Source organism: Osmerus eperlanus, chromosome 3 (assembly GCF_963692335.1).
Source record: "Osmerus eperlanus chromosome 3, fOsmEpe2.1, whole genome shotgun sequence".
NCBI lineage: Eukaryota > Metazoa > Chordata > Actinopteri > Osmeriformes > Osmeridae > Osmerus > Osmerus eperlanus.
Window position 1 is genome coordinate 2182943 of NC_085020.1, and position 26362 is coordinate 2209304.

Here is a 26362-nt window from a genome sequence, read left to right on the forward strand (position 1 = left end):
GGCGCATCAGGAATGCAGCCGACCAATTATCTGGCATTACACGGTTGGGCTTCAGAAACAGGTCATGTGATTGGCGGCTCACCCCTGAGCTCAGTCCAGCCCTGCGTTGGGACGATTCGGCCTCAGTCGTTTGCCCGCAAATTGGGCACATGTAGGCTGGGTCAGTGTGGTGTTTTAGTTTTGTGTTGTTGTTTTTTGACGACGACTAAAATTGAACAATCTTCAATCCACAACTAAGAAATTCTAAAAGGCTGTGCTGTCTGTGAATGCAGGGAACCCGAACGCTAACCATAGGGAACAAAAAACCCTGTTGACCGAATTGACTCCAATGTGAACCCTTGACTCCTAATCCTATACCGCAGAACTGGCAATTAAAGGGAACCGGATTAACACGACCCCTAGGGAGATAGCCTTCTGAGCTCACTTTAAACCACACTAATAATCTGTTTTACACTGCATCTGCGCTACAAGTTGTGTACAGTGCATTACATGTGGGAGACCTACAAACTCACATCATAGCTCTGTATAAATACAGTAAGATACAGAAGAACAATTTACGTAATAACCGGAGTCCTTCAACCGCCTGCAAATCCTGGTAACCGGAACAGCCATGCTACACTTACCCAAGCCTGTCTTCCTCTTTTTTCCTCAGGTCAAAGTCTCTCTGGACGACCTGAAATACGTGTTTGGCCTCCTCGTCAGTCAATTTAGACAGGTCCAGCTTCTTCGCCATGGCGGACATTGGCAACATGGTGCTGCAAAAGGAAGACAACAGAAAAATAGATGAAAGATTATCATTAATTTTAAATGTTGAAAAAGAGGATTGAACACTTTTCACACAAGAAATATTGTAGGGCGATATGCCTGCGCCTCGTCCATTAATTGTAAATAGCGGGACCAGCTGCAGAAAGGCAGTCTAAACTAGAGGCGTAGCCACGGGTAGGCCTGGGTAGGCACAGGCCTACCCACTTTGTTCTAAGGCCTACCCAAAAACGAAAATATCTCCTAAGAATTATGCACCGGGTGCACATCGCAAAGTAAATAAGTAAAAAACAAATGAAAAGATGCCTATCCAGATTTTTCTAGGCCTAACGCTACCCAAAAAGATTATTCTGGCTACGCCCCTGGTCTAAACATAGTGTTCAGTCTACTGTTCATCCTTCAAAGACAAAGGCCATGCTTATCGAAAAAGTACACTACTTGAGATTGCTGTTGCAGTGTTGACAAACAGTGCAAGGAATGGTCAGGGGGCCATAAACATTTTGAATGTTAGGCTTCTTTTTAGCTGAACCCGTTCTATTAGAATTTGTGAAACTGTGGGAGCAGTGAAATATTGACATCTATCAATGGAAATTAGCATGGCAAAATTAGTCTAATGGGATACATACATATAATCTCGATAAGTAGCCTAAGCAGCAAGGACTACTACAACTCCTCGCCTATTACAACATAGATCATGCTTTGGTTAACATTAAACAATTCAGGTAGTTCTAGCATACCAGGTAAATCACAGTCGTGAGTATTTTACATCGAAACACACATCCACATTTGAAATAGTCACCCCTCTTCAACCCCCAAAAGCATTCACATTTATCTGCTGTACAAATCCCAAACATTTCTTTGGCAAATGGTTTTAATTATTCCCTTTAGGCAGCAATAAATCCACACTGATTGGGCGAAATCTTGGGTGTAACAGCAACTTCCTGGTCCAATGTTAATGTATAAATGTTGAGCAATGCATCTGTTGAGATAGCATGTGTCAATGTGATTTGTGTATCATTTTTTATATATCTTTTGCAATATTGTTTTATTAATTTAAAAAAATGTAAACTCATAGCATTCATCTTCTATGTATATGATTACACTGACCAGTTTGAGTGATTAGCAAGCAACTTGGGTCTATGATCTGAGACCCACAAAGCAGACCAAACCATGTTTGCTGCCAGCTCTTCTCTTTAACCCTGGGTTTATGGGCTCTCGCTTCATCCCAGTGAGCCTTAAACTAGTATTTTGGTGACACTCCTCGTCCGAGCGAGCTCCACCAACAAGGTGCAGAGTTCCCTTACGAAAGACAGCTAAACCCACAAAAATTCCCACACACCCACACACACACACACCCACACACACACACACCCACACACACACACAAACACTGGCACGCACGCGAGCAGGTTCTCAAAAGATATCTGTTTTCCAGCAGATATTCAAATACCAGATAGGATTTAAATCGGTGGTGTGGGCACATTAGCTAATCCCTTTCTTGAACAGTAGTAACTCAGACACTGTAAATAGGACATACTGTAGTTCCTTCTTGGGGCTCAGACTGCTAGTACAAGCTACCCTGTGACCTGGCTCAAGCACAACCATCACATCGCCATGGAGAGTAGTCGGCCTGTCTGCGCTTCACACAATTACGCAAGGCCACATTTTTCCCAGGCTGCTGCTTCACAATAAATGTATTTAGTTTTGCTGAAAATGAGGTAACTTGCACTGATGCAGAACACACACTTTCACACACGCAAACACACACACACACACACACACACACACACACACACACACACACACACACACAGAGACACAGGCTGTACACAAAATGACATCCTCAGACTCATATTGATAAAAACATTTTATTTAAAGGCAGACAACAACCAGAAACCAAGGATGTGTTCAAAATGCTCCTGTTTATCACAAGGCACTGCGTAATTAGGAAAAAAGACACCGTAATCGCTTTTCTGTTTCAGCAACTTGACTGGTAATCCAAAGAGTAAGCATGCTGCTATGACAACAAGTAGAACAGAGTCTTGCTAACCACTGACTGGTAGACAAATAATGACTCGTCATAACAATACACTCAATGTATTATGGACCTCCTCTGCTTTCTGACGGCTAATCTCCAACACACAAGAATGGAGCAGTTTGTATGGTTCTGTGTGTTTGCGTACAGGGTGTGAGTGATTCGACTATTCGGAAATCCTTTGAGAATTTCAAAACCTTTAGTACTTTTCCCAGATGATATTGATACTGAAGCTTATAAACTGTTCCTGAATCAGAGGCTCCTCACATGATTTTGATATTTTCCTCCTGTTTTATGTCAGCTACAGTGTACAGTAGGGCCTACAACAGGTGTATTGTTGCTCAACTACAGTTGTATTTGCTAAAGGAAGGCTGGGGTGATAACAAGATGTGTAAGACTGCGACTCAGTTGAAACCATGTTCCGAACACGTACAAAGCATCCAAACTGGTTCAGTAACCAAAATTAGTTAATTTGATCTGAAATACGGACAGATTGTAGGTTCCGTTAAACAGATTGCAGCAATGCACTCTAGTTGTTGAATATCTGAGTTATAAAGTGAGAGCTTTGGCCTTGAACTAATCTCATTACACATTTCTAAAGTTATTAAGCACTTATGAAAACAATGGACTGTCAAGAATTGCAATAAAAATGTCAAATCTGTCTGTTTTTGCCTGGACACTGTGGACAGTCTTCCAGTTCAAAATAGTCCACCTATAAGATTCCACTTTTAAGATAAAATGCCTTCAAGTCACAAGTGAATCAAATTGATTAAACCAGGATATAGGACAGTCCACAGCACTATACTGATAACAGATTACCATCAAAACACATACTGCTGAGCTGGTAGTAACATGAAATTTGAAACCACAAGTGGAAATGCATGTGATGCCATCTCTAGGCCTGCAGAACTCTCCAGTAAGAAAAGTCAATAGGTAACCTATTTAAAATAAAACCTTACAAACTTCCACAGAATTCCTCAACTCAACCCTGTACAGTTTTTGGAAAAGCACCTACATTTTAAGCTACAATCTTCCCTTGCTTACCTTGACCTCTGTGTTAGCTTGGTAGCCTGTGGTTGTATTCCCTCTGGAGAAGTAGCCAGACCGACTGCAGTGGAGCTAAGAAGCCTGCAGCGCTGCTTAATCACATGTCTTGTTAACTAGGGGAAGAAAGACTTGAAGTCTAACTCCATCCCACCTCCCTGTCCTCCCCTCTGAAGGTCAGGACCCATGCTCAGCACATCATAAGGAATGCCAGCTTTGCTTTGTTTATATGGATTTATATTTTATTTATATGTGGATTTATATTATTATTATTGTCTTGTTTCTTTCTTTTTTTCTGTCTTTTCACTGTGTTAGTTGTGAGCTAGACATGTTTGTTGGAATAATACAAAAACATACCTTTCTAGATAAGCTTTTAGCTGTTATCATACCACCATATAGATGCTGATAGATGCCTATTTATTCACTATTCGTGTCAAGTTTAATGGCATCACAATACAATTACAAGAACAATCAGAGAGGTTCCTGGGGCAGACTCATTTCCTCTCAAACAGACAAACTCAATTGCCTGTTTAACCTTGATTTGGGCCATGTGAGACCTGCCATTAGACAATTTTCTTGTTTCCTGGACTGTCACACCCCTGTTGTCGGAAATGAGCAAACAACTGTTTACGTTTGACAGTAGAAGCCTACCCAGTAGAACCTAGACTGGCCAAGCACTCAGACATTACAAATGCATCGCCATAGATGCTCTGATTGGAAGCTGTAGGATCAACTGTATAACCCTCATTTGGTGAAGTCTGGTAAGCCTGTTTCTTTAAAGTTTTTGAACACCAGTGTCCCTTTTTTTGGCTCACATCCCATTAAAACAGATAAGCCTTTGAAACAGGCCAAGTTTACAGCATTTTGTATGTGTTGTTTCTGGTCTGAAGTATTTCCTGTATTGTTATAGGGTTGGAATTCTGACCTGAAAGGAGAAGAGAGGAGAGAGGAGGATTGGGGAGATGAGAACTGAGAAGCCTATAACAGAGTAAAGCAGAGCAGAGTACAATACATTACAGTAGAGTAAAGTAGAGCCCTCATCAAGTCATTCCAAAGTGTGAATTATTTCCTGAATACATACACACACACACTGCTATTCATCTTCATAGGTCGTAACCAACTTCAAAAGATTCTGATCTTTTGTTTATGGTGATGACAATGTAATTCTTAGTTAAAAATCAGCCAAGATTTCTATGGTTCATAGTAACCCTGTAATCAAGTTCCCCTCAGGTAACCAGCTTCTCACTCAGCTTTGAGACTCCCCCTATTGGAGAAACAAGCACACTGCATCACTATGAAAACAGCATTTTGATTGACTGAATTAACTTTTTTTTTGTCCAAAGAAACGTGGGTGGTTGAAATTCAATAAACATTTATTTACTCACACTTCATCTTAATCCTTCTCTGTGCTGCTTTACCTGGCCTCTGGAGGAGTTTCCAAGACTACTCTGTCAAATACTAAAGCATTTATTTTTAATCAACTACTGTACTGATAGTGATACATATAACATGCTCATGTTCTGGGTCTATTGCTTCAGTCAACATTCCTCATTTGTACCATGTCTGTCGATGGTGTTTTGCTGGTGTGCCCTCAGAAGTGTAGGACTTCTGTCGTGGAATCAGTGTACAGCAGGAAGGAAGCCTGGTTCCTCCACACTGCTGTTGAAAAGTAAGTGATGCCTATCAATTTGAACCATAACAGCAGGAAGTGGCAGAGCATTCCTTCCCTTGGCTCCAAGACAAACAGAAACATTATCTGAAGTTCTCTTCTGCACAATGAAACAAGAAACGTTTCTCTCTCACTTCTTTACTGGCTTGACTTTTGTGAGTCCATTCAAGGTCCATTCAACGCACAATGTAACACAATGGATATCACTCAGAGTTAGTTAACCACTTGAATGACACGAATATTATATTAATGAGGGTTGTTCTGGTGTGTTTTTTTTAATTTAGCATATGGTATGGGTTACGTGAAGTTAATGTGGATTTAATGCTCTTGCTGACAGAAAACCTTACGTCAGAGATTCCTGGTGTGTTTCTGTGGGAATATGGGAGGCATTTAGCTCAAAATAATAATTTCATGGGTTAGGATTCTCATACATCCAGCTGGGCATTTCTGGCTGCTTTAAACAAAAAGAATTAGGAACAGTTGACCAAAGTAAAAAGCATTTATAGCAGTGACTCCAGACTCAAGTTCTAATACAATCACATGCTCCCAACAATATTAAGAAGAAAAAAAATCCCAATTTGGTAAACTGTGTAGACAAATTGTCAAGTTTTGGACTCTCATAACTGAAACGATTGATGCTGAAGTGTACTGTTAAGTGTGTGTACTGTTAAGTGTGTGTACTGTTAAGTGTGTGTATTTGTGTGTAGCGTTGTGTGTATTAACATATTAGCATGGTGTCACATTTCCCAGGTTTCAAAGTTCAAAACAAATCAAACTGAGACTCTGAGACACAAAGTGACAACCATGTTGCTTCTGGCGTTCCAATGGGCACATCCTTCACATGGGAATACATCACATGGGAATTTAGTGTTAAAACCAACTCATGGTTTTTGGATGACTGCACTGACATTCCATCATTCAACAATACAAAGAACAAAATAACTTAAAAAACAAGGTATCCAGTCGGCAAAATTATTAACCAGTACCACATCCTGTAGGCCAATTATTGATCCATATCATGACAAAAAACACAACTTGGTAAGATAAACAGTCTAATCAGGTAACCAAACTCAGATTCACTTAGCCATGACTCATAGCTCATTGGCATGGCAACCTCTCAGCTGGGTGTTCTGAGCCATCCATCACTTCAAAGACTGTTTCCTTCACGCACATGTTGAAGTTGTTTGCAGTGCCCGTGAACTTACATCATTTATCACCTCAGTCACCCTCTAAAGTTGAACTTTCTAGGTCTCACTGACATAATTTCTCCATTTGTGGGACTGAGTGTATAGCCAAACAGTTGCATTAACGACTAGACTCAACAATATGCAAAAATCATTTACACTGACTGTATGGTGCACAAAGAGAGATGCATTTGTCTGGTTGGACAATGTCCAATGCAGTAAACTAAAGGATATACAGTACAACTGATGCACCATCTGTTCCACTCAAACAGCATCTTGTCATGGAGGTTTATTTTGACATATTTGATTAATTGGTTCCTACAGCCATTTCCAAATAAAAAAAAATAAAAAAAGATTTCAAGCATTTAGGATCATTTACGGCATAAAAACCTGTGGACTGTATATAGCTAGAGGTTTACACAGAAACTCGTTAGATTAGACTGACATGACAACATAGAACAGAACTGAACATAACTAAGAGCCTGATGAGCAAAATGGCTTCCAGATGTACCCTAGCCTCCTCATTTATCCAAATCATGGAAATTATAACTCCTAAAAGGTAAATACCACTCACAAACCAAGGGTGGAAAAGGCGACAGCATAGTGACTCAGCTCGAAAACACGCACAACACTGAAAGGCTGTTTTCAAGACGGCCCTCACTCTGTTTAGTCACTGTGCCGAACAAAGTCCCATGTTTCCATCTTATGTTCCATTGCTCCTTTACTTACTAAATATTTTTAGTCATGAATATGTATGTATGTATTCCAGTTATTGTGGAGTTACCACGGCAACCTGGACTGCGCAAATAAATTCCATCTGTCAATTAAAGACACCCGTTGAGATTTCAATGGTGAGCATTGTTCGGTCGATTTGGTGAGTCAGAGAAGAACCAGAGGCAGGGTAAGACTGTGCGGCTACCCTTGGCATGAGAAGGGAGAGACATGATACTCCAGGAGCTATTTTGCTGCTGCAGTTACTGTTGGAAAGCTATTTGGTCCAAGCCTTGAGCGGGCCAAGTCATTCAGAAGGGTTCATATCCTGCCTGGATGTTCACAGAAGTAGACAAAACTCTTGTAAAACGATTTCCTTTGATTTAGTTGGCATTGTGAGACATTCAGCCAATTAGTCGATAAGTAGCTTTGCAATCAATGCTAATTGTAAATTGGCCGTGTGAGTCTACCTCCCTGTAAGAATGGTGGAGTTGTGTGGGAGGTGTGGTGGTGGTTCCCGCTATTGATGTCATGTAGGAATAGGTTCAACTGGGCCTGAGACATGGCCACAAGACAGCTCAGAGGAATATTCCAGAAAACTCCTCCAAACCAGAAATATGGCATTTTCATGGCTTTTCTGTTCTGTTCCGGGGTTTTTCCTCATAAAAAAGAAAAAAAAAGAAACGCTCTTTGAAGTCATGAGAATTAATTTCAAAGAGAAACACTCGATTAATAACACTTGGACTGTTCTGACTTTTGGCTGTTTGAGTTTGCTTGTGCATTCAATCAAAGTAGAAGTCACGTCAGATAAACAACAACAGAATTGATTTCACAATGAATTATCTTTTTTCTCTGACATGGGGTTGATCTTGATCCCCCTGTTTGTGCTGAATTACACCTGTGAATGAGGTAAGCCAGGGTGGGTAGTACTTCAGAAGGTTTCGGGTGTCCACAGTTGGCAAACAAACCAAAGAACATATGTTTTCAATCCCTGACCTTATTACTCTTCACATACAGCGCATCTACCACTAGGCCCAGATTGAGGCCACATGTATGTTATGTAATGTATGACCGTCTAATATTTGTCTGCATATCTTTTGTATGTCAGCATGAGCTCCTATGAAACGTGCTTTGGGCCCTTTCAGAAACAACAGTTGTCCCCTTCTGATGATGTTCCAACCGTTTGGTGGTATAACCCTGATTATTGGTTCCCCCTGCCACTAAGTTTATGGAGAAACCGTAGAGTACAGTATACTCTACGGTTGGACATTTTAGGAATAAATGGGTCATCAAAAGCTTTGAATGCAAATAGGCGTCAAACTCTAGAGACACACACAGGATTTTTGGTGTGATTATTGTGTCGACTCGAGCTTCCTTTTTTATTGAAACGGGTTAAACTAGAATTCAACCAACACAAACATATTTGTTTATTTTTAGGTTATGACAAAAGCACATATGTTTCAGGCCAGGGATTGGTTCCGATGCTGTTGCAAATTTTGATCTACAAATGCGTCTGATATTATAGGTGCTACAGTTGGTGTTGAGTCTTTCTAAAGAAAGCACAGCCACAGAGGATGATGGAGGGGAGCCATGCTGGGAAACACCATCCTCTGAGACCCAAACTGTTTGTGTGTCTGATGTTTTAAAACAGTTTTATAGGCTGAATCAAGACAGGATGCTTCACACAGGATATAAAACATTTTTGTGGCTGTTGTTTGAAGAGTGATGAGAGGTCACGATGACCCAAGTGATAAAACCTAAACATAGAACTGACTGTTTAATCTGAAACATATTGTTCGTGTACTGTGCTGTACTGTATGCCCAATCAACGTTCCAGGATTCATACTGGTTGTAACGGCACCCCTTTCAACCCCTAATTAATAAAGATGTTTTACAGTTCTGCGTTTAGCTGAACCATACAGAACCATGCATGCCTGGCTATATATCTAGGTAGACCTGCGCTAAAAAACAAGGAATTTTGGACCGTGTCTGATATGATCTGAAAGGACACAAGTGTCAGGTGGCCATGATTCTGCAACAAGTCAATGTGAGGGGTGAGAGCATATGGGAGTTCTCTTCCCTACAGTATAGTGCAGTATCTCTGGGTACCTGAGACCAGGTATACAAGAGACCAGGTGTACATCATCTGGGGGACCTGGTGTCCTTCCAGACTATCAGTGTTTAATCCTTTTCAGAATGAGGGGAATCAAAGGAAATGGGTTCACTGAGAGATGGTTTGCAGCTGCTCTCCCCATGTGCTTCACACATTTCCAACTTATTCGTCCTCTCTGGCCCAGAGCGGGGCAAAAAAAAATCTAATTTTTTTTCTCTCTCGTTTGGATGGCTGTTAGGGATGTCTGCTTTCCATTTAGCCTTTGTCTTTTAAAATTCCTCCCTCCCTCCCTCGCTCTCTCTCTCTCTCTCCCTCCTTCTCTCACCCTCCCTCTCTTTCCCCCTCTCTCTCTCACCCTCCCTCGCTCTCCCTCTCTCCCGCACCCCAGAGACAAGTAGATGCCATTAAAAATACCGTTACACCTACATTTAGCTCAGCGGGAGGACTTATTCCTACGCTCTGTGAGTTTTGAGATCCATCGTCAATTGAACTTTTATTTTGACAGGAAACCCAGTACGGATAGTTTTGATCTTAATCAGTGGCTGGTGGGTTTCCAACCGGTGTTGAACTAAATGTATACATTGTTGGATGAACCAATCATGAACAGTTCAGACTAATGAAACTTTGATGTCCTCTTTCCTGCTTCAAAATCAAGGAAGTTCTACAAAACAGAAACAAACAACTTATCATTGTCGCTTTGTAGAAAAGAAAAGAAATCAGACGCACAAACACACCGTCACACACAGTGCAAAACATAGCTTGTCAGCTATTTCAACAGGATCTCTGCTTGACTCGGTTATGACTGTTTTGGTTTTTCTGAGCACATGTTAGTTCTCAAATGCACTCTCTCTCATCAGCTCACCTATTCAGTTACACTGACTCACTTTCACTCATACCAGATGTTACACAAGGGATCCTGCCTGAAAAGCACATTACGCTGCATAATGAAGTTTGCAGACTCAGGCACAATGTTCATTATTGAAATGGATAGATTATCCACGGCCCTAGTAGCAGCTACAAGAGAGTGACATAGATCTTCAAACTGAATAATCGTTATTTGCTTTTAGATGGACATATTTATTTTTTAACTTGGAATCGGATGCTGATATTATTAGAATATTGACAAATACAGAATAACTCAAATTCTGCGCAGTATAAATGTGGGACTGCAGTAGGCCTAGCCCATAGTTAACCTCCTCCAGCTTACTTCACAGGAGGTTGAAAACAAAGAAACATTACTCGGGGCCCAATGCACGACAATCAACCCTGATTTATTTTCTGTGAGTTAAAACTCCAAGCATAACGGCTCGTTATAGTTATGGAATTACTCAACTCCAAAACTTTAATGAGCAGGCAGCTTGAAGCTGAAGGCAGAGACACAGCTGGAGGCCGTGCTGTATACGCACGCTGGAGCCCAGAACCACTACCAAATACAAAACAACATTGCAGAATGTATCTCCCTTAGCCTTGGCAGCCAAGAAAAGGTGAAAGCCTCATAGCAATTGAATTGAAAGGAGTTTAGAAAGGCGGGAAATTGAAATGACCTAATTTCCTGGAATTCTCAATTAATGAATGGCTTTTATCAGCTGTAGACTGCAGCAGAACCCTTTGCCTGCTGTGCAACTTCTCCTGAGTGTAAATATTCTGCACTTCACTTTCAGCCCCACTCCCCTTCCAGACCGCGATAAGAGGTGATTTTGCTAAGCACTCTTTTGGCACACTCTTAGTCACTACAAAAGAAACCCTTAATCTGGTTATTTCACAGAAGTAAGTCTCAAAGGGAGTTATATCCTACCGAGATGAGCCTTGTATTGAGGCATAAGCCTGGGTGTCCAGATGTCTTGACCGTTTGGTTAAATTTGCTGGAGTTCAGGAAATGAACAGTAGCTTGGGTTTGTGAAATGTCCACCTGGGGTAGGAACAAAGTCCAAAAGAGTTCTCTGCTCAACCTCTGCACATGACTTCTCATAAAGGTTTTTTAACGCTTTCTCCCTGTCTCATGGTCCACTGTCTGTGATGTTCTTTTATAATATTACACTATTGTACATTATAGTAAAGTAATCTAACATTTCAGAGTTAATTTCTAGAAGAGTTAGCGACCTGGCTAAACGTGTTTGATTCTTTTGTCTTGCACGCATATTTTAAAATGTACCTACAGGATGATATTTTTCTGTGGGGAGAAATTATGTGAAAGACACTGTAGAATGTTATTGGTGTTTCACATTTTCATTGAGGTGTAGCATATGGGTGTTTCCCTCCAGGCCTCTCTGACTCATTTCCATTCATCAGTTGAGGAGTGTGGAAAGTACAGCGCCTGTGTTTCTGTAGAAGTCAACTGTACTGTATGTGAAGCTTAGGAGATCATGACAACCACAGCAGGGAATTGATGATAATGACCTTTTCACTGCTGTGTGAAGCTTCCACATTGCGGGTCTTTCTGACGAGTAGGAAAGTTCTCCCTTCTTTGGTTAGAATGGATGCCATGGATTTGATCCTTTGGTTCATTTTCTGCAAGCCATTCAGTGTTTCTTAAGAGAACTTCATACTTTTTTCTTTCTTCTTCTTGAATCCCTTTAAGACCTACAACTGCCTGCCACTGTATTTCCTCCTCCCTTAATTCTTGATCATAAAATTCTTCCTTTTTTCTTTTTCGGTGCATCTGTCCATCCTCAAACCTTCTAGAACCAGAGAAGAAGAAACATGAACAGAGTGAGAGTGACCAAAACGTGATTGAGGTTTAGATCATTTGACCGATTTCAGCATTATCTTTAGGCTGTTGGTGGACTGGTGAAATTGTGGATTCAGACTGTGGCAGGGAGCCTAGTTTGAGCCTGGTTTGATCCAATTGGGTCCTAGTTCACTGCAGGCTTGTTGAGAGGGACTGTGTTTAAACATCCCTGGAGACTCCCAAGTGCAGAGATCCCAGTTTAAAGGGTCCATCATTCAGAACTGCGGTTCAAGTCCTTGTGGAGCTGTAAAGGGTTCACCTCCTTGAACCTGGCTCATGATTAAAGTGAATATGTAACTTCTGACCTCCCTCTCAGGCTGGACTGATGTCCCTGCTGGTGTATATCGACAGGCCGCTTTCACATGCTGCTTTTTAAGTCCTGCCGTGATCTGGCGTGTGTTGTGTTGTCGTGTCTGGTGGGGGTCCATGAGAGACGATGGATGAGATGGCTATGCATTTACTCCAAAATCCAATGAAGATATTAGAAACAGTCTCAACTCTTTCGTGGCCATGATTGTATCTTCTAGAGGCTGTTTCTTGATCCTGTAGACAGTGAATAAACAGTCGAATCTCGTCAAAACACTTTCAGGCTGAAAAGCGTTCTTTTTTGGGCAGACCACACTTGAAAAAGATGAATGTTTCATAGATGAGTCTAGTGAACCTGGGGTGAAAACGTTGCATGACAGAGTCAACTAAATAGTCAATGGTTTGACTACAGATGTTTGCAATTTAGACCCACTTAATCTGAACAGCTGGGTAGAGTATAGAATAACACAGGAACAGACATGTCTATTTTCCTCTTGACAAAATGGAGCCTGAATATTAATCAGGATGTGATACATGGACATTGTAATGCCAATTCTCCCGATTGGCATTACAGTTCATACATTTTCATTTGATTGTCAGCAAAAAGTAAAACAATGTAAAAATGTCATATAATTTAAGTTTTTCCAATATTAGCATCTTCTTCCTGAGCTAACCCTATCTCCTCAACTGAGTGCTGTCTCCCATAGCCAGGATATTTTTAACATGGTGTGAGTTTGCTGGCACCTCCATATTTGCACTGGTTTGCAGTCCAAAGGCAATAAACGAGCTGGTACAACTGACACAGTCACTTTACCCAGAAGTCCCCACTGAACGGTTTGTTCCTTTTGGTAATGTCCTATTAGAGGAGACAGGCAGGGAAAAGAACCACCACAAACGCACGGTGTGAATAGTTCAATTATAGCCAAGACAAGTCCAAGGTTGTTGTACGAGGAGAAAGAAAATAATAGTTTTCCAAAAACACACGACTATGTCTTGGTGGCCTAACTTTTCTTTTCATAATTTCCACATGACTAAGCCCTGTTTGCACACCCACCCAATTACCTGGATTCAGTTCCTCCGTACCTCCTTACCGTGGACAGTACCGTGTTGCACGTGTTACGTTTGAAAGCTGATCCCTTGTTACGATGAAGTCATGGAGGTCCCGCTGGTTTTGAGAAGCACTGTCAATACAATACTTTCCTCTGCCCTGGTGAGGTCACTAACCCTGATGCGGGATAAACGACCCTGTTAGCACAGACGTCAGCTGAGACACATACAATCGCTGACAGTTGTGAGGGAGACATGCGTAGAGCACAACCGTACTAATCATTAGCGTTCACCACATTGCTAGCATTGAGGATGTCGTTTTTGAAGCGTCTGACTTAGGTTAGCATATGGTTTCAAAGGGAAATACTCTTGGAGATGATGTAATGTCCCAGAGATGTGTTTTCCCCTGTTTCCACTACAACTTGGTGACATGTTCACCTTCAAACATGTAGGTCTGTAAGATTAGGAATGTTTTAGAGGACAATCTCTGTGGGGAAGTGTACAGTTCCGTCCTACAGCCTTTTGACGGCAGACCAGGTCACAGGTTCAAAACCCCCACAGCATTTTGACAATTCATGTCCACATGAATTGTTTTTAACAAACAGGAAGGTACTATACTGTATGTACTGTAGAAGAATGCAACTAGACAACTATGTCATTCCTTTCTTTAAATATTCTTGGGATTTTGCCAATGGATGGATTTCCATTTTTCAGCCTTTGGAATGTACTTAGCTGGACAGCACACCCACAGATTCATGTTGTGTCAGAACATAAAACAGCTTGTAACCCAATGGGATGTGACAACATTTCCAGGCAGCTGTTGCCTAGCATCGCCATAACAGCGCAACGCTATGCAGGAAATATGGTAGGGATGGGGGAGAGGAGGGGGGGGGAGAGGAGGGAGGGGGAGAGGAGGGGGGGGGGGAAAGGAGGGAGGGTGGCTATGGCCTCCAGATCACAGAACATGGAGTCAGAAACTCTATAGTGGTTGGGGCTGTTAGAAACCACTTATTGAATAGGCCTGTGAACCTTCCAGGCCACAGCTTGAAGGTTTGTTTAAACGCAAAGATCTGGTCGAAATCAAGCTTTTGCAGTGCAATGTTCCTCCTCTATGGAATAGTGGAACGCAGCAGAATACATCACACTCTTATTTTGGCCTGTTTGGCCTATTTACAGGAATCAAAACCTGGAGTTGGTTTTGACTGACAGGTTCAGTTTATTATTATTATTGTTATATTTATTCTCATCATCAGGGGTACGGGCAGGGTGATAAGCCGAGTCTAATGTCTCTTGGGTTTATGGTAGTTTGCGGTCGCATTAGCGGCGTCTTGCATGTGCAGCTGCCAGTAGCATCAAGCCAGAACACAGTCTAGCACCACACTCAGTGGGATATCAGAACAGCAACCGTTATCATTTCAGCTGGAGGACTTGGAGGAAACCGTCAACCAAAACAACAGCAGTCCAGACTCTGCTCAGCGGAGTGTTTCAAATCGATAGTCAAATAACAGCAATTTGTCTTTGTGTGTGTTTGTCTATATGTCTCTATATCTTTCTCGATCTCTGTCTCTCTCGAAGGCTTGTGTCCTGATGGACCAGCCAGGAGAAGGCCCCTTTCCCATCTGTCTAAGAGCCCTGTCCTTCTAGTCAGCATTGATGCTGTTAGCCTGGGACTGGCCAAGGGGAACGTCAGCACCACCAAATGGCGGTCCGTGTACTTACTTAGTCAAAAACCATTTACAGTAAAACTTCAATAAACTGTAACCTCTCTAGCAATAACAAAAGGGGTAAAGAGTGATAACTCAATCATGCTGTTTTAGAATCCCCTGCTGTTTTAAATCTAGATCTCCAGATCATCAGCTTATCCAAAAAAGTGGAGATGGAAGGAGCAATAGAAAGAGAGAGAGAGAGAGAGAGAGAGAGAGACAGAGAGAGAGAGAGAGAGAGAGAGAGAGAGAGAGAGAGAGAGAGAGAGAGAGAGAGAGAGAGAGAGAGAGAGAGAGAGAGAGAGAGAGAGAGAGAGAAAGAGAGAGAAAGAGAGAGGCAGAGAGAGAGAGAGCGAGAGAGAGAGAGAGAGAGGGAAAGACAGAGAGGGAGAGAGACAGAGAGAGAGAGAGACAGAGAGAGAGAGACAGAGAGAGAGAGAGAGAGAGAGAGAGAGAGAGAGAGAGAGAGAGAGAGAGAGAGAATCCCGCTCCAGCTTCGTGACATCATCCTCCCCACTGCTCCCATCCAGACCAAACAGGGCTGTGCGTCTGGTTCTCGTTTAGACTCCTTTTCTTCTCTTTTTTCTTTCTTCCTCTTCCTATCCTTTTTTTTTTGCCTCTGAGGAGAAAGTGGGAGGAGGAGGAAAATAGGGGTGGCAGCTCTCCAGGAGTTTGGGAGTTTGTCCAGTCTCAGCCCTACAATCTGAGTCACAGCTCCACTGGTTAGAAGCTCAGAGGGTGTCTGTCTTCTGCACGGCTGTGTCAGTTCCTTCTCCTCTCAGTCTCTCTCTCTCTCCGTCTCTCTGCTGCGCTTCCATCAGAGCCTCCATCACCGCCACCTCCGCCGTGCTCATCATCCTTCCTCTGGGAGAAGCCGGGAAGGCCTGCAACTCCAGGGGAAATAACAGGAGGATAATGACCTAAAGGTCTTTTGCTACGTTTCAGTTTTTCAACCAGAGTTTGTGGAATACAGCTTCTTCAGCAAAGGGTAAGTGGCGGACTGGCCTGGAATGTTTCATATCACTTTTTTTTTTTTTTTTTTGCGAAAACAGTGAAAGTTGGATGTGTTGTTTAGTGTTAACCTGTAGGTTTTAAACATTTTTACGGTTTCCGTAACTTTTACTCAGATACTACACTTGAGACTGTGCACAGTAAGACTCCTCATTTCAACACGGGAGTATATCATGTGCCTCAATAATACGTTTTCTCTGACAAGTCGACTTTTCGCTCATGTATATCAGAGAGCCGTGTTTGACGGCAGGGTGAGACCTATACTTAGAGGTCGAGGGGAGTGGAGGGGTTAGAGGTGAGCAGCAGTTATGACCAGGGAGGGAGTGCTCAGGGCTGCAGCACATGTGAACTAGAGAGACACACAGGAGAGCGTGAAGAGGCGTGCATGGTCTCGCTTAGGACCGACTCTCGAACTGCTGCACCTCCGCAGTCAGATTGCATCGTCTCTGTCGCTTTGCAGGACGATTCGTACCAAATCACCAGTCTATGAGTACGAGTCTTTGAGCCTGAGCGTGTTTCCTGAAAGGCTGTCATCAAAATTAAGATTGAAGTTGAGATACTTTATCTGAGGGCTGTGAACATATAAGGAGCTGCATTCCACAGAGGAGTGTAGACGCGCTCCTCTGCAGAGGAGTGTGTGGGGCCCATATTTCTTTCCTGCTCTCAAATCAAATCAGATTTTATTTGCACAGCCCTTTTGTTACAAGCCATGTAACAGAGGGCTTCACATAAGCCCAGAAAACTGCACCTACACCAGCCTCAAAAAGACAAGAAAAAACTCTCAGGAAAAACCCAAGAGAAACATTTTAAATTGGGAGGAGAAATTCAATTTCATAGTTGTAGGAATAAAATCTATTGTCATCTAGGCACATTGTCTTCTTTGCTGCCCCCACCCCAAAACTCTTGAGGTGAATTTGTAAAAAAAAAATATATATATATATATATATTCTAAGGACAATGAATGTGGCTGTAGCCTGGTCCTCCAGAGACAGATCCCCATCAGCTCCAGGCTCCAGTTTCCCACAGGAGACCCTGAGCTGTGCACCACCAGCTGAGCGACAGTGGAGCGGAGATTTTTTCACCAGCGGCCCTGCTCAGGACCACACCCTCCGGTGCGAATGTGAGAGTGGAAAGTGTGAAGAGAAACAGACAGGGGGAGAGAGAGAGCGTTTTCCACACTACTGGCCAGATGGACCAGGCTTGGGGGAACTTGTGGGGGATGGTCCCTTGTTAGAGACAGATATGTGTGTGTGTGTGTGTGGGGGGGGGGGGGGGCTGTACCAGGTGGAGAGCATTAATCTTAAGTCTCACCACAGTGGAGGTCCACTCTGCCCTCAGTGTACGATGATCAGAAACCACATCAATCGCACTACCTCGCTATGACTAGTTCAGTGGGACGTGCAACTTTGTGATAAAGGAAGTGAAGGGGAGCATGGAGAATTATCTCCAAATTCCCAAGACAATGTTCTGTCATAACTGTACTCCCACTCACAATATCTTGGATAGCCCGAATCGTATTGGCAGAAATAAGTAGCGGAAAATTCTCTGCAGGATTAGCTTTGTGAATCTGCCTGCCTTTGCTTTATGGGTCTTCTGTTTTCTCCAGCAAACTCTCAGTTTTTCCACAGTGTAGCGCATGAGACGAATTGGAAGAAGAAGAAAAAAGTAGATCATACATCTTCTGGACCTGTCAGAGCTCAGCTCTGTCTTTGGGGATACTTATGTGCCACTTTAATGGCCACGTAATTCAATATTACTCATGTTAAAAGGCCATTGCTCACTCCGTAAGACAATTAGCCTACTGCACAAGTGCCACTAATGAGCTTGAATGTACGCCGGGGTAGCTGTCCTGGTTGTCACATTTGTGGTTAATCTTTGGAGAGAAAAAAAAAACAACGAAATCTACAGTAATGCCTACATGCAGCCTCAGACTTCGAGTTTTCATTGGGGAAAACCACAACCTCCAAAGGCCGTGTTTGAGGTGGGACATCTGGCTCAGCGCCATCACTCATATCCAACGTCCTCCATATGACCATTTCCTAATAAGTGACACCTGCTGGATCACGTGAGGGTCCGCCTGTCCCGGGCCTGAGGCGATGGGTCACACATCTGCTGGGTGTTGGACGGGCTAACAGACGCCAGCTGTGAGGAACTGGCCCGCCTGCATCCTTGTCCTCCTTTAACTCCATCACTGATCCTCCTCTCAGCTGCAGCGCACATGTCACTTCCTGCCAGAAACACCTGTGGGCCAGCCAGGCCACGTGATTGGCTAGACATGGATTCTGACTGATGAGAGCAGTTGTGGTTGGCTTTGTTCTTTTTGATGTTGAATTATGAGGCGTGCTTAGACTGTCTGTAGGGTCTACCTAGAGCTAAAGGTTACAAAGATGACCTGGTGTACAATGCCAGTGAACATGCAAGAGGAGAAACATTCAACCACATCATGAGACATGAGACAGCCTACTAGGTGGGATGGAGGACTGCTAAAGTTGCTGCTGGTGTAGCGGTTAATGTGTGACTGGAATACAAGTACATTACACCCAGGGAGTGATTTGTGGTTTGGACATTTTTTACATCCTGGAAGAGAATATGCTTTAGATCAAAACATCTGCTCAGATGATGACTCAATACGCCGACTTGGCATGTTTCCCTGAAACTTAAATTGTTTTGTGAATGAACTGTAGAGACGATTGTATGTTGTTTTCCCTCCACCCACCCCCCCACCCTGTAGTATGTTTCTGTATTTAACTTCTGTTGACCTGAGTGGGTGTGTGCTGAAGCACGTTGTCCTCCTCAGTGGTGATGACATGATGACATGTTGGTCAGCTTGGCTGTCCCTCCAGAGGGGTGGCTTCAGGGTGACTCTGAATCGAGAGAGCAGACAGATTGCGCAAGAGTGGCCTACAGTTTTGTGTTTCAGGACTGGCAGCTTACATGCAGGAACATAGAAGCCTAGTGGCTTCTAACTCCATGGGAGGCTGAAGATACTGTACCTCCATTATACATTTACATTTTACAGGCGCACTAATCCAGAGCGATTTACAGTAAGTACATTCCCCCCAAGGCAAGTAGAGTGAAGTGCCTTGGACAGCCTTGGACACAACGTCATTTTGCATGGCCGGGAATCGAACCGGAAACGTTCTGATTAATAGCCCGATTCCCTAACCACTCAGCCATCTGATGATAGATTCTAGTTAAAGCTGTAGGTGTACCTTTCTGTGTAGAAGACAGGCCCACCATATGGGTGGTTAAAGAAGATGCCTCGAAACTCATCTCGTACTGGTGTACAGTAATCATCTGCCCACCCTTACTCTACTCTCCTCGGGGTCCGGGTGTTCAAACTAAACTAAGTAATGAGTGATTCTACTGTCCTAACACTGAGACGAAAGCACACTCATCAACTGCAAGGCTACATTCTCATCTGTGCAGTGGGGTCTGGATAAACAGTAAGCTAAGGGAAGGGTAAACAAGCCAACTAAACTTTACTCTATGCTCACACTGCAGCGTTTGTCCGGGCTGGGCGAGTGTTTATACTTCATTATTGCTGGGTATTGTGGATGGCCTTGATTCAAACGCTCTTAACCCCGGCTTTTCCATCCCTCTGAAAGAGTCTTTTGGCGTCTTTCTCGGCAGTGGCTGAATTTCACTTAATTTAAATGGGATCCAGTAACATATCGGTTAGGATCTGACAACAACTGGATCAAGAACAGATAAATAATTTAAACCTGTCTGGAGCCAGGATGAGCATCTGATGGTTCAGTGAGTCTTGTAGCGTCACTTTTGCTTTGGACTGATTCAACCTCAAGTAGACCCAGTACACAGCTTGTTCACATTTTGCCATTTGCAGTTCACTATAGTAGTATTACTGTATAGACTTGTGTAATGTGTTCACATATGAATAAAAAACCCTGTCTGGTCTAAGCTTGGGACATTTAAATCCATCCATCCTTCTGCAATGATACGCTTAGTTAGCGGTTGTATAAACAGTTTGAATACTCAGACCTATTGCGTCAAATCACTTCAGCCTTATTTGTGTTCCACAGTGCATAATGGAACTGACACACTGTGTGGCTTGCTTTCAACTTCCTCTTACTTTCATTCACCATCCTTTCAAAGAAGCTTCAGCCAAAGGCCAAGTTGAATTAGAAGGATTGTAACCAGAAACCTTAGAAGAGTTGAAAGCTCCATTTAATTTGACACGTTTCAATTGTCTCACACTGTTAGTGTCTCACACACAATTATAGTAACCCAACGTTACATACTGGAAGTAGTAGAAGGTTGGTAGATTCCCTGGCATTCCCTGTGGAATCAAACCCTCCGAGACCAGTTCAAGATAACAGGTTAAAGAGAGAGATGTTTGACTCGACCAGTTTCAGACCTCTGTGTAAAGAGTGCACAATTACAGCATTACATTGACATAAGAGAGTGTAGAGTAAGGAGAGAGTGAAATTGCAGTCTTGTGTGCAGTCTCCTGTATGTGGCTGTAGTACCTCTACCTACCACAAGAGGGCACTAGCATTCATGCATTCTCCTGCATCTCTGATCTTGGCTAGGGAGAGCACAGTGTGTGGGAGCGCTTGAAGCTGGTAAAACTGAACTCTCCCAGGTTTCAACTGCAAACAATTGGCTGTGTTATCTGTCCATTGTTAGGTTAATGGCGTAGACCTTCGCAGGCTTGTTAACCAGCAAACACTGTTCTTATGTTCCGAGGCCTCTCGTTGTTAGGGGCCAGCGTTTCATTCTTCTGTGGGAAAATTCCTTCTTATGGCAGAACGGCTTTTGCCAAGTGGACGACTGTAAAGTTGGTTTCATGGTCAGATTTATGGTTTGAATGTGGTTAAGGGTTTCGCATGACACTGCTGATTCAGCATTTAATGTGCGGCTCTTTAACATTTAATTTGTGTACAATACGACTGTGGTATTATCAACACTTGAGTTTGTTCATCTCATAAGTGTGATTAGGAGTGCTTTCCACCACGATTACCACCCTTCTGCCCGACTCTATAAATGGTGTCTGCGGGGATGCTAATGGTTCTGCAACAAGTCTTTTTGTCTAGCCCCGGGGCCCTCGTACACTCAGGGGGGTGGTGGTTATCTGGTAAATATCCCAGCTTTATGGTGTGCTAGCGATGCTGCGACAGAATTTTGATGGTAGGCCTGCGTTTGCACACAAGTGAAAATGTGCTTGTTATCTACATTAAAACACACGGTTCTCACAAAGTCCTATGGTGATTTCATTGACCTTTTAATTTTTATGATTCGCACTTGTGCAGGCAGGCATACACTCACTCCCAAGCACTTTTTCTGAGGCAACCTTTTCACACCATAAACTGTGCAGGCTGTGTGCCCTTTACAAAACTTTTTAATTTCCCTGGACATTACTTAAGGATACAATAAGAGAAAAGCTGTCCAAACAGAAACCTAAATCCCAACTGTGAAGCTGGACTTTCCAGTCCAACACCTCTTTAAATAACACAATATTAAGAAGAGGGAAAATGTATTCCTTGCCAACAGCAGATAATTGCTGATGTAGGCTGGTTGTTTTTACAAGTGTTTTTCATTCTGCCAATCCACTCTGCACAAAGATACCCACCATTCCAGCTCAACAATACCCGTACTGTTACCGACTAGGACAGGCAAAGGTCAAATATACACTGTCTGAACGGTGATCTGAACGACACAACAAGAGTGCTGCTGTTGTTGTTTTGAACCCGGAACTGGAGGTATTTTCTGTCTTGGGCGTCATGTTGATGTGGTTAAGAGAGAAATGCATGTGAAACCTCAATGTTAGACAGCTGTGAGGGCTTGGCTGGCGTGCACTGACGCTGTGGTGGCTGCAGATCACATGTCTCAGTACACGTTGTGAAGAGATGTTGACTGAGGCTTTTCTCCTCCTCCTATGGTGTGTTGAAGGTTAAATATAACTCTGGACGTGTACTTGGCTTTTGGAAATATGCTTGCAGAATGTTCTGCATGTGGGAAAGGGAGGAGAACATAAACAAAGATAAAAACAAAAATATAAAATTAAAATAAATGTTATTCCAGAAGAAAAGGTTGTCATCTACCAACCTTGGTCTAATGTAATGTTTCCATTAGAGCAAGACTACAGTATGCTAATGAGCACTGTTCTTTTTGAGTCAACTGAATGTGGCATCTGGTGTGGGTTAGATGCTGTGGTAGTGTAGTGTAGTGTGTAGTAGGGAGTAGGGAGACAGAAGCGTGTGTTTTTGTTAGAAAGAGCAAAGGATGGGAGTGACACTAACAACTGACAAATTAGTCTCTGACTAAGCGTATCAAGTTTACATTATATGTGTGGACCAACATGATTATAAACCATATCAGAGGCCTGTTCCATAAATCAAGTTTAGCAAATAAGCTATAGGTTAGTCTGTCTGATTTTCAGTTCATTTGGTTCCATTAAGCAAGTTCAGCTATCAGCTATGTATTGGGCAATCTAAATTGCCCAATACATTAGAATGATCGCAGCTTAAACAGTACCTTTCGCAAAACCCCTCCCCCACCCAGCCCTGACCAATCCTATCAGCATCCGGTCACTACTTTCAGAAGGACTAGTTAACTGACATAAACCTAGCTCAAGTTTTCGGTCGGCGCGAAATTGTAAAAAGTGCAAATCTGACAACAAGTACCCCTTGAGTACCCCTTTCCAAAGTCCACAGTCACAGAGGAAATATTCCAGCGGGGTGGCGGCCCCATTCACAGTTAAATACCGTTTAAGATCAATGAACATACTTTCGTTTGTTCCATTCAGCTAGAGCTAGCTAGCTATAGTGTTACTTATGAGAATGTTTCATAAGGGGAGAACTGCTACTCTCGTGAAGCTTCCGCTCTCTGAACTGGTTGCAGTTCCACTCGAGGTTCCATATGAGGGCGCTCACAGGCGAGTGCAGAATGGAGGTCTATGGAGCAATAGGCCTACCCCTCAAAGTCCACTTTTCTCAGGATATAATTTTTTGTCGAGTAATTTGAACGTTGCATTCAAAAGGGGAGGCAAAGAAAATACACACTGCTGGGGGTTAGATTTTTTAAAAGTTGCTTTTTTGTTCTAAAAAGCCTTTAAAAATGTCAATGATGTCAACCTGGGTCAAATTCGTCTGCTTGCGTGAGCTAAAAGTGGAATGGCTTTATCTGCGCCTGGTTTGGTAGGTTCGTACAAGTCAGGTTTGAGTCTTTGAACCTGGCTTTTTATGATTGCACTTTACAAAACAGGCCCCTGATGATGACATGTCCGTTTCATTTGCAGGTGATCTTTTCAGCGCTTCAGTAGAAGATGGCGAAGCGTCGGCTGATGCCGCTGTGCGCTCTCGTCTGCTTCCTGTTCGCAGGACTGCTGACCAAACTTGATGCTCAGGAAGGTAAGTTTACCTCACAGTGCACCCATAGACAACTTACATGGTACTAGTCTCTAAAGATTCCAGATCTGTTGTGACAAAATGTGAGTTTGTTGAGTTTTAGGGATGACCAGCATATCAGCAATGCTCAACATTCCAGGAGCATCACCTTCATTGCGTTTGACTATATAATATAATATCATCATATTACATTATATGATATTACTTGGAAGGTTTCATCTGCTCAGTAATTGTGACCTTCCAAGCAATTCAAAGGGCAAAGGTCAATAGGATATCTGTACATTTACAACAGGATATACTAGGGTAGTATCATCCAAACAATATTAAATGAAATAAAATTAACAATGATGGCCGTACTTAGTCTGATCTTTGCTGTCAAGTTGGAAGTTGGTTTATGTGTTGATGTTTCAATTTTATAAATACAAATATTGGGTTGTTTGTGCTGTGAAGCAGTAAGAGCAATGGGTTTCCTGACACGATTAAAGGGTCTACCTGTGGATTGTGCTGTAGACTGATTGCAAGTCTATAGGGCTGAGGTTAGTATTGGTTGTATAGTCCCAGAAGTTCTGTATGGTAGCTCGTAGCACTATTATTCTGCAGTGTTGGTGTTCAATTCACATGGGATTGGAATATCTGGGTGCTCTGTGAGGGTCCTCAAAACCAGGTTTTCTCTTTTGAAGATTGCGCACAAGGCCTGCCAGCTGATATATACTTTCTAGTGGACTCATCATGGAGCATGGGACAGGAGAACTTTGAGTACGTAAGACAGTTTCTGTACAGAGTGGTAAAAGCTCTGCAACAGGGGGGCGGGAGCAGGTTTAAGTTTGCCCTGGTGCAGTACAGCGGTTCGCCCAAAACCGAGTTCCAACTCAACACTTACCAGTCGTTCCGGGAGGTCCTTGGGCACATCGAGGCCATGGTCTACCGGGGCGGGGGAACCAGGACGGGGCTGGGCCTGGACTTCCTCATCCGGGCCCATCTGAACGCCGCCTCGGGCAGCCGAGCCGGCGACGGCGTGACCCAGGTGGTGGTGGTCCTGACGGATGGACGTTCCCAGGACGACGTGGCCGAACCAGCCCAGGTGCTGCGTCTGGCGGGCGTGGAGGTTTTTGCAGTGGGCGTTCAGGACGCGGTGGACTGGGAGCTCGGCGAGATGGCTAGCGAGCCACGAGACACTCATGTTTTCAGCGTAGACACTTTCACGGCCTTGGCGGGCATTATCCAGGACTTAGTGGTGGGGTTGTGTGGTGCCGTGACCCTGGCTGGGGGCGGGGCTCCTGTAGCGCTGACAGCCCCCATGTCAGTTGAAGTCAGACGATTGGCTGGAGATGTGACAGGTAATGCAAAGGGGGCCTGTGTCACTACCATACTAATGCCCTCGTGTTGAAGAAACTCAACTGTAAATGCAGCCGTGAATGGACTTGGTATTTTAACATGACAATAACCATTAATTTAGCATTCATCCAACCCATTAACATCACTCGGTTTTCCGGTACGTTTATTTTGTCCATAACAGTTTGAAAAACAGCGAAAGGTTTGCATTTGCGTTTGTCTTTGACACCCCTAATGCTTCTCAGAGGAGAGAGGTTGCTGCTATTGTATGTCTAAGCCAAGCTGTGTAATAATGCTTGAGCATGAACTGAGAGCCAACCATCTCAGTCAATGGCAATATTAATATTGAAAGTTAATACCAGAAAGGGGAAAATAATGAGATTGCCCTTTTAAAGGAAGACAGAGTTCACTTTACTACACAACATTATGACATGTTGAAGACTCAATTTTAAGACCCGTATTTCAGATCAACACCATAGTAGAGCTACAACATCTTCATCTCTACCTTCATACTATTTCTACTTCTCTCTTTTTTGTCTATGACATCTTATACAGTACATACAATAAGCAAAGACCATTTAACCTACAACTTTGATTCCCACCAAAACTCAAGCTCTCGTGTTGCCTAGACAACTCCATAGACGAGACAACACCAGGTTTTTTTTTTAGCTTTTAATTATGGCTAACCAATCACCCACCACTGCTTGAATGTCTTGTTTATGTTTGTGTGTATGTTTGTGTGTTTATCAGTTAATGTCTACATAACTGTGTAAAATATGTGCGCAATATTCTACTACGGAAACAGTGATGAACCTGCCTGTGCTCATCCTTGCTCTGCAGCGGAACACAACAGCTGTTGTCAATGGTTAACCATCACATAACACAAACCTTTTTTGTCAAAGATTTATTGACAAAATGTATAACACACAGCAGTACACCAAGATAGTTAGCTCACTATAAAACATTGAATTGAAAGGTTAACATGGTCTAATGTCAAAATAATATTGTTCCTAGAACATTAACAATCTCTCAAATTAAGACCTGCATATTTGGTTTATCACACCACAATCACATAGGATAAAGCTTCTATACGTACATTTTTATTTCACGTAGGGACTCTGAAGCATCAAGGATGAGCCACAGGGTCATGACTGGTCACATGATCTGAGGTCTGTAACAGGAGTCTGCATGGGATGGCTGAACTCAATGGAGCTGGTTTGAGGCACAGTCTGTAATAGTATAATGAAAGGGTTATTTTAGAGTATGTAGCATATTAAGTATATAACATCATATATGCACACACATAGCTTTGTATCTGAAGAATAGACTTGACTATTAGCTACAGTA

At 42.9% G+C, this 26362-nt stretch overlaps 2 protein-coding genes across 3 annotated transcripts in view; one reads left to right on the top strand and one right to left on the bottom strand.

The window, feature by feature from the left end:
- Positions 1-5480, bottom strand: part of mlphb (melanophilin b) — a 26415-nt gene extending 20935 nt beyond the window's left edge. Inside the window, exons 1-2 of one of the 2 annotated variants that reach the window (XM_062456434.1) lie at positions 5227-5480; positions 624-755 (exon numbers count right to left, since the gene is read on the bottom strand). In XM_062456434.1, the coding sequence (XP_062312418.1) occupies positions 624-751 (128 nt within the window). In that variant the 5' untranslated portion in view covers positions 752-755; positions 5227-5480. Of the gene's footprint in view, positions 1-623; positions 756-3841; positions 3953-5226 lie in introns of those variants that run through there. The other variant, XM_062456435.1, reaches the window with a different exon arrangement.
- Positions 5481-16015: 10535 nt separating this feature from the next.
- The window catches only part of col6a3 (collagen, type VI, alpha 3), an 82053-nt gene continuing 71706 nt past the window's right edge, over positions 16016-26362 (top strand). Inside the window, exons 1-3 of the mRNA XM_062456421.1 lie at positions 16016-16290; positions 23575-23686; positions 24364-25020. Of these exons, the coding sequence (XP_062312405.1) occupies positions 23602-23686; positions 24364-25020 (742 nt within the window). The 5' untranslated portion in view covers positions 16016-16290; positions 23575-23601. The remainder of the gene's footprint in view (positions 16291-23574; positions 23687-24363; positions 25021-26362) is intronic.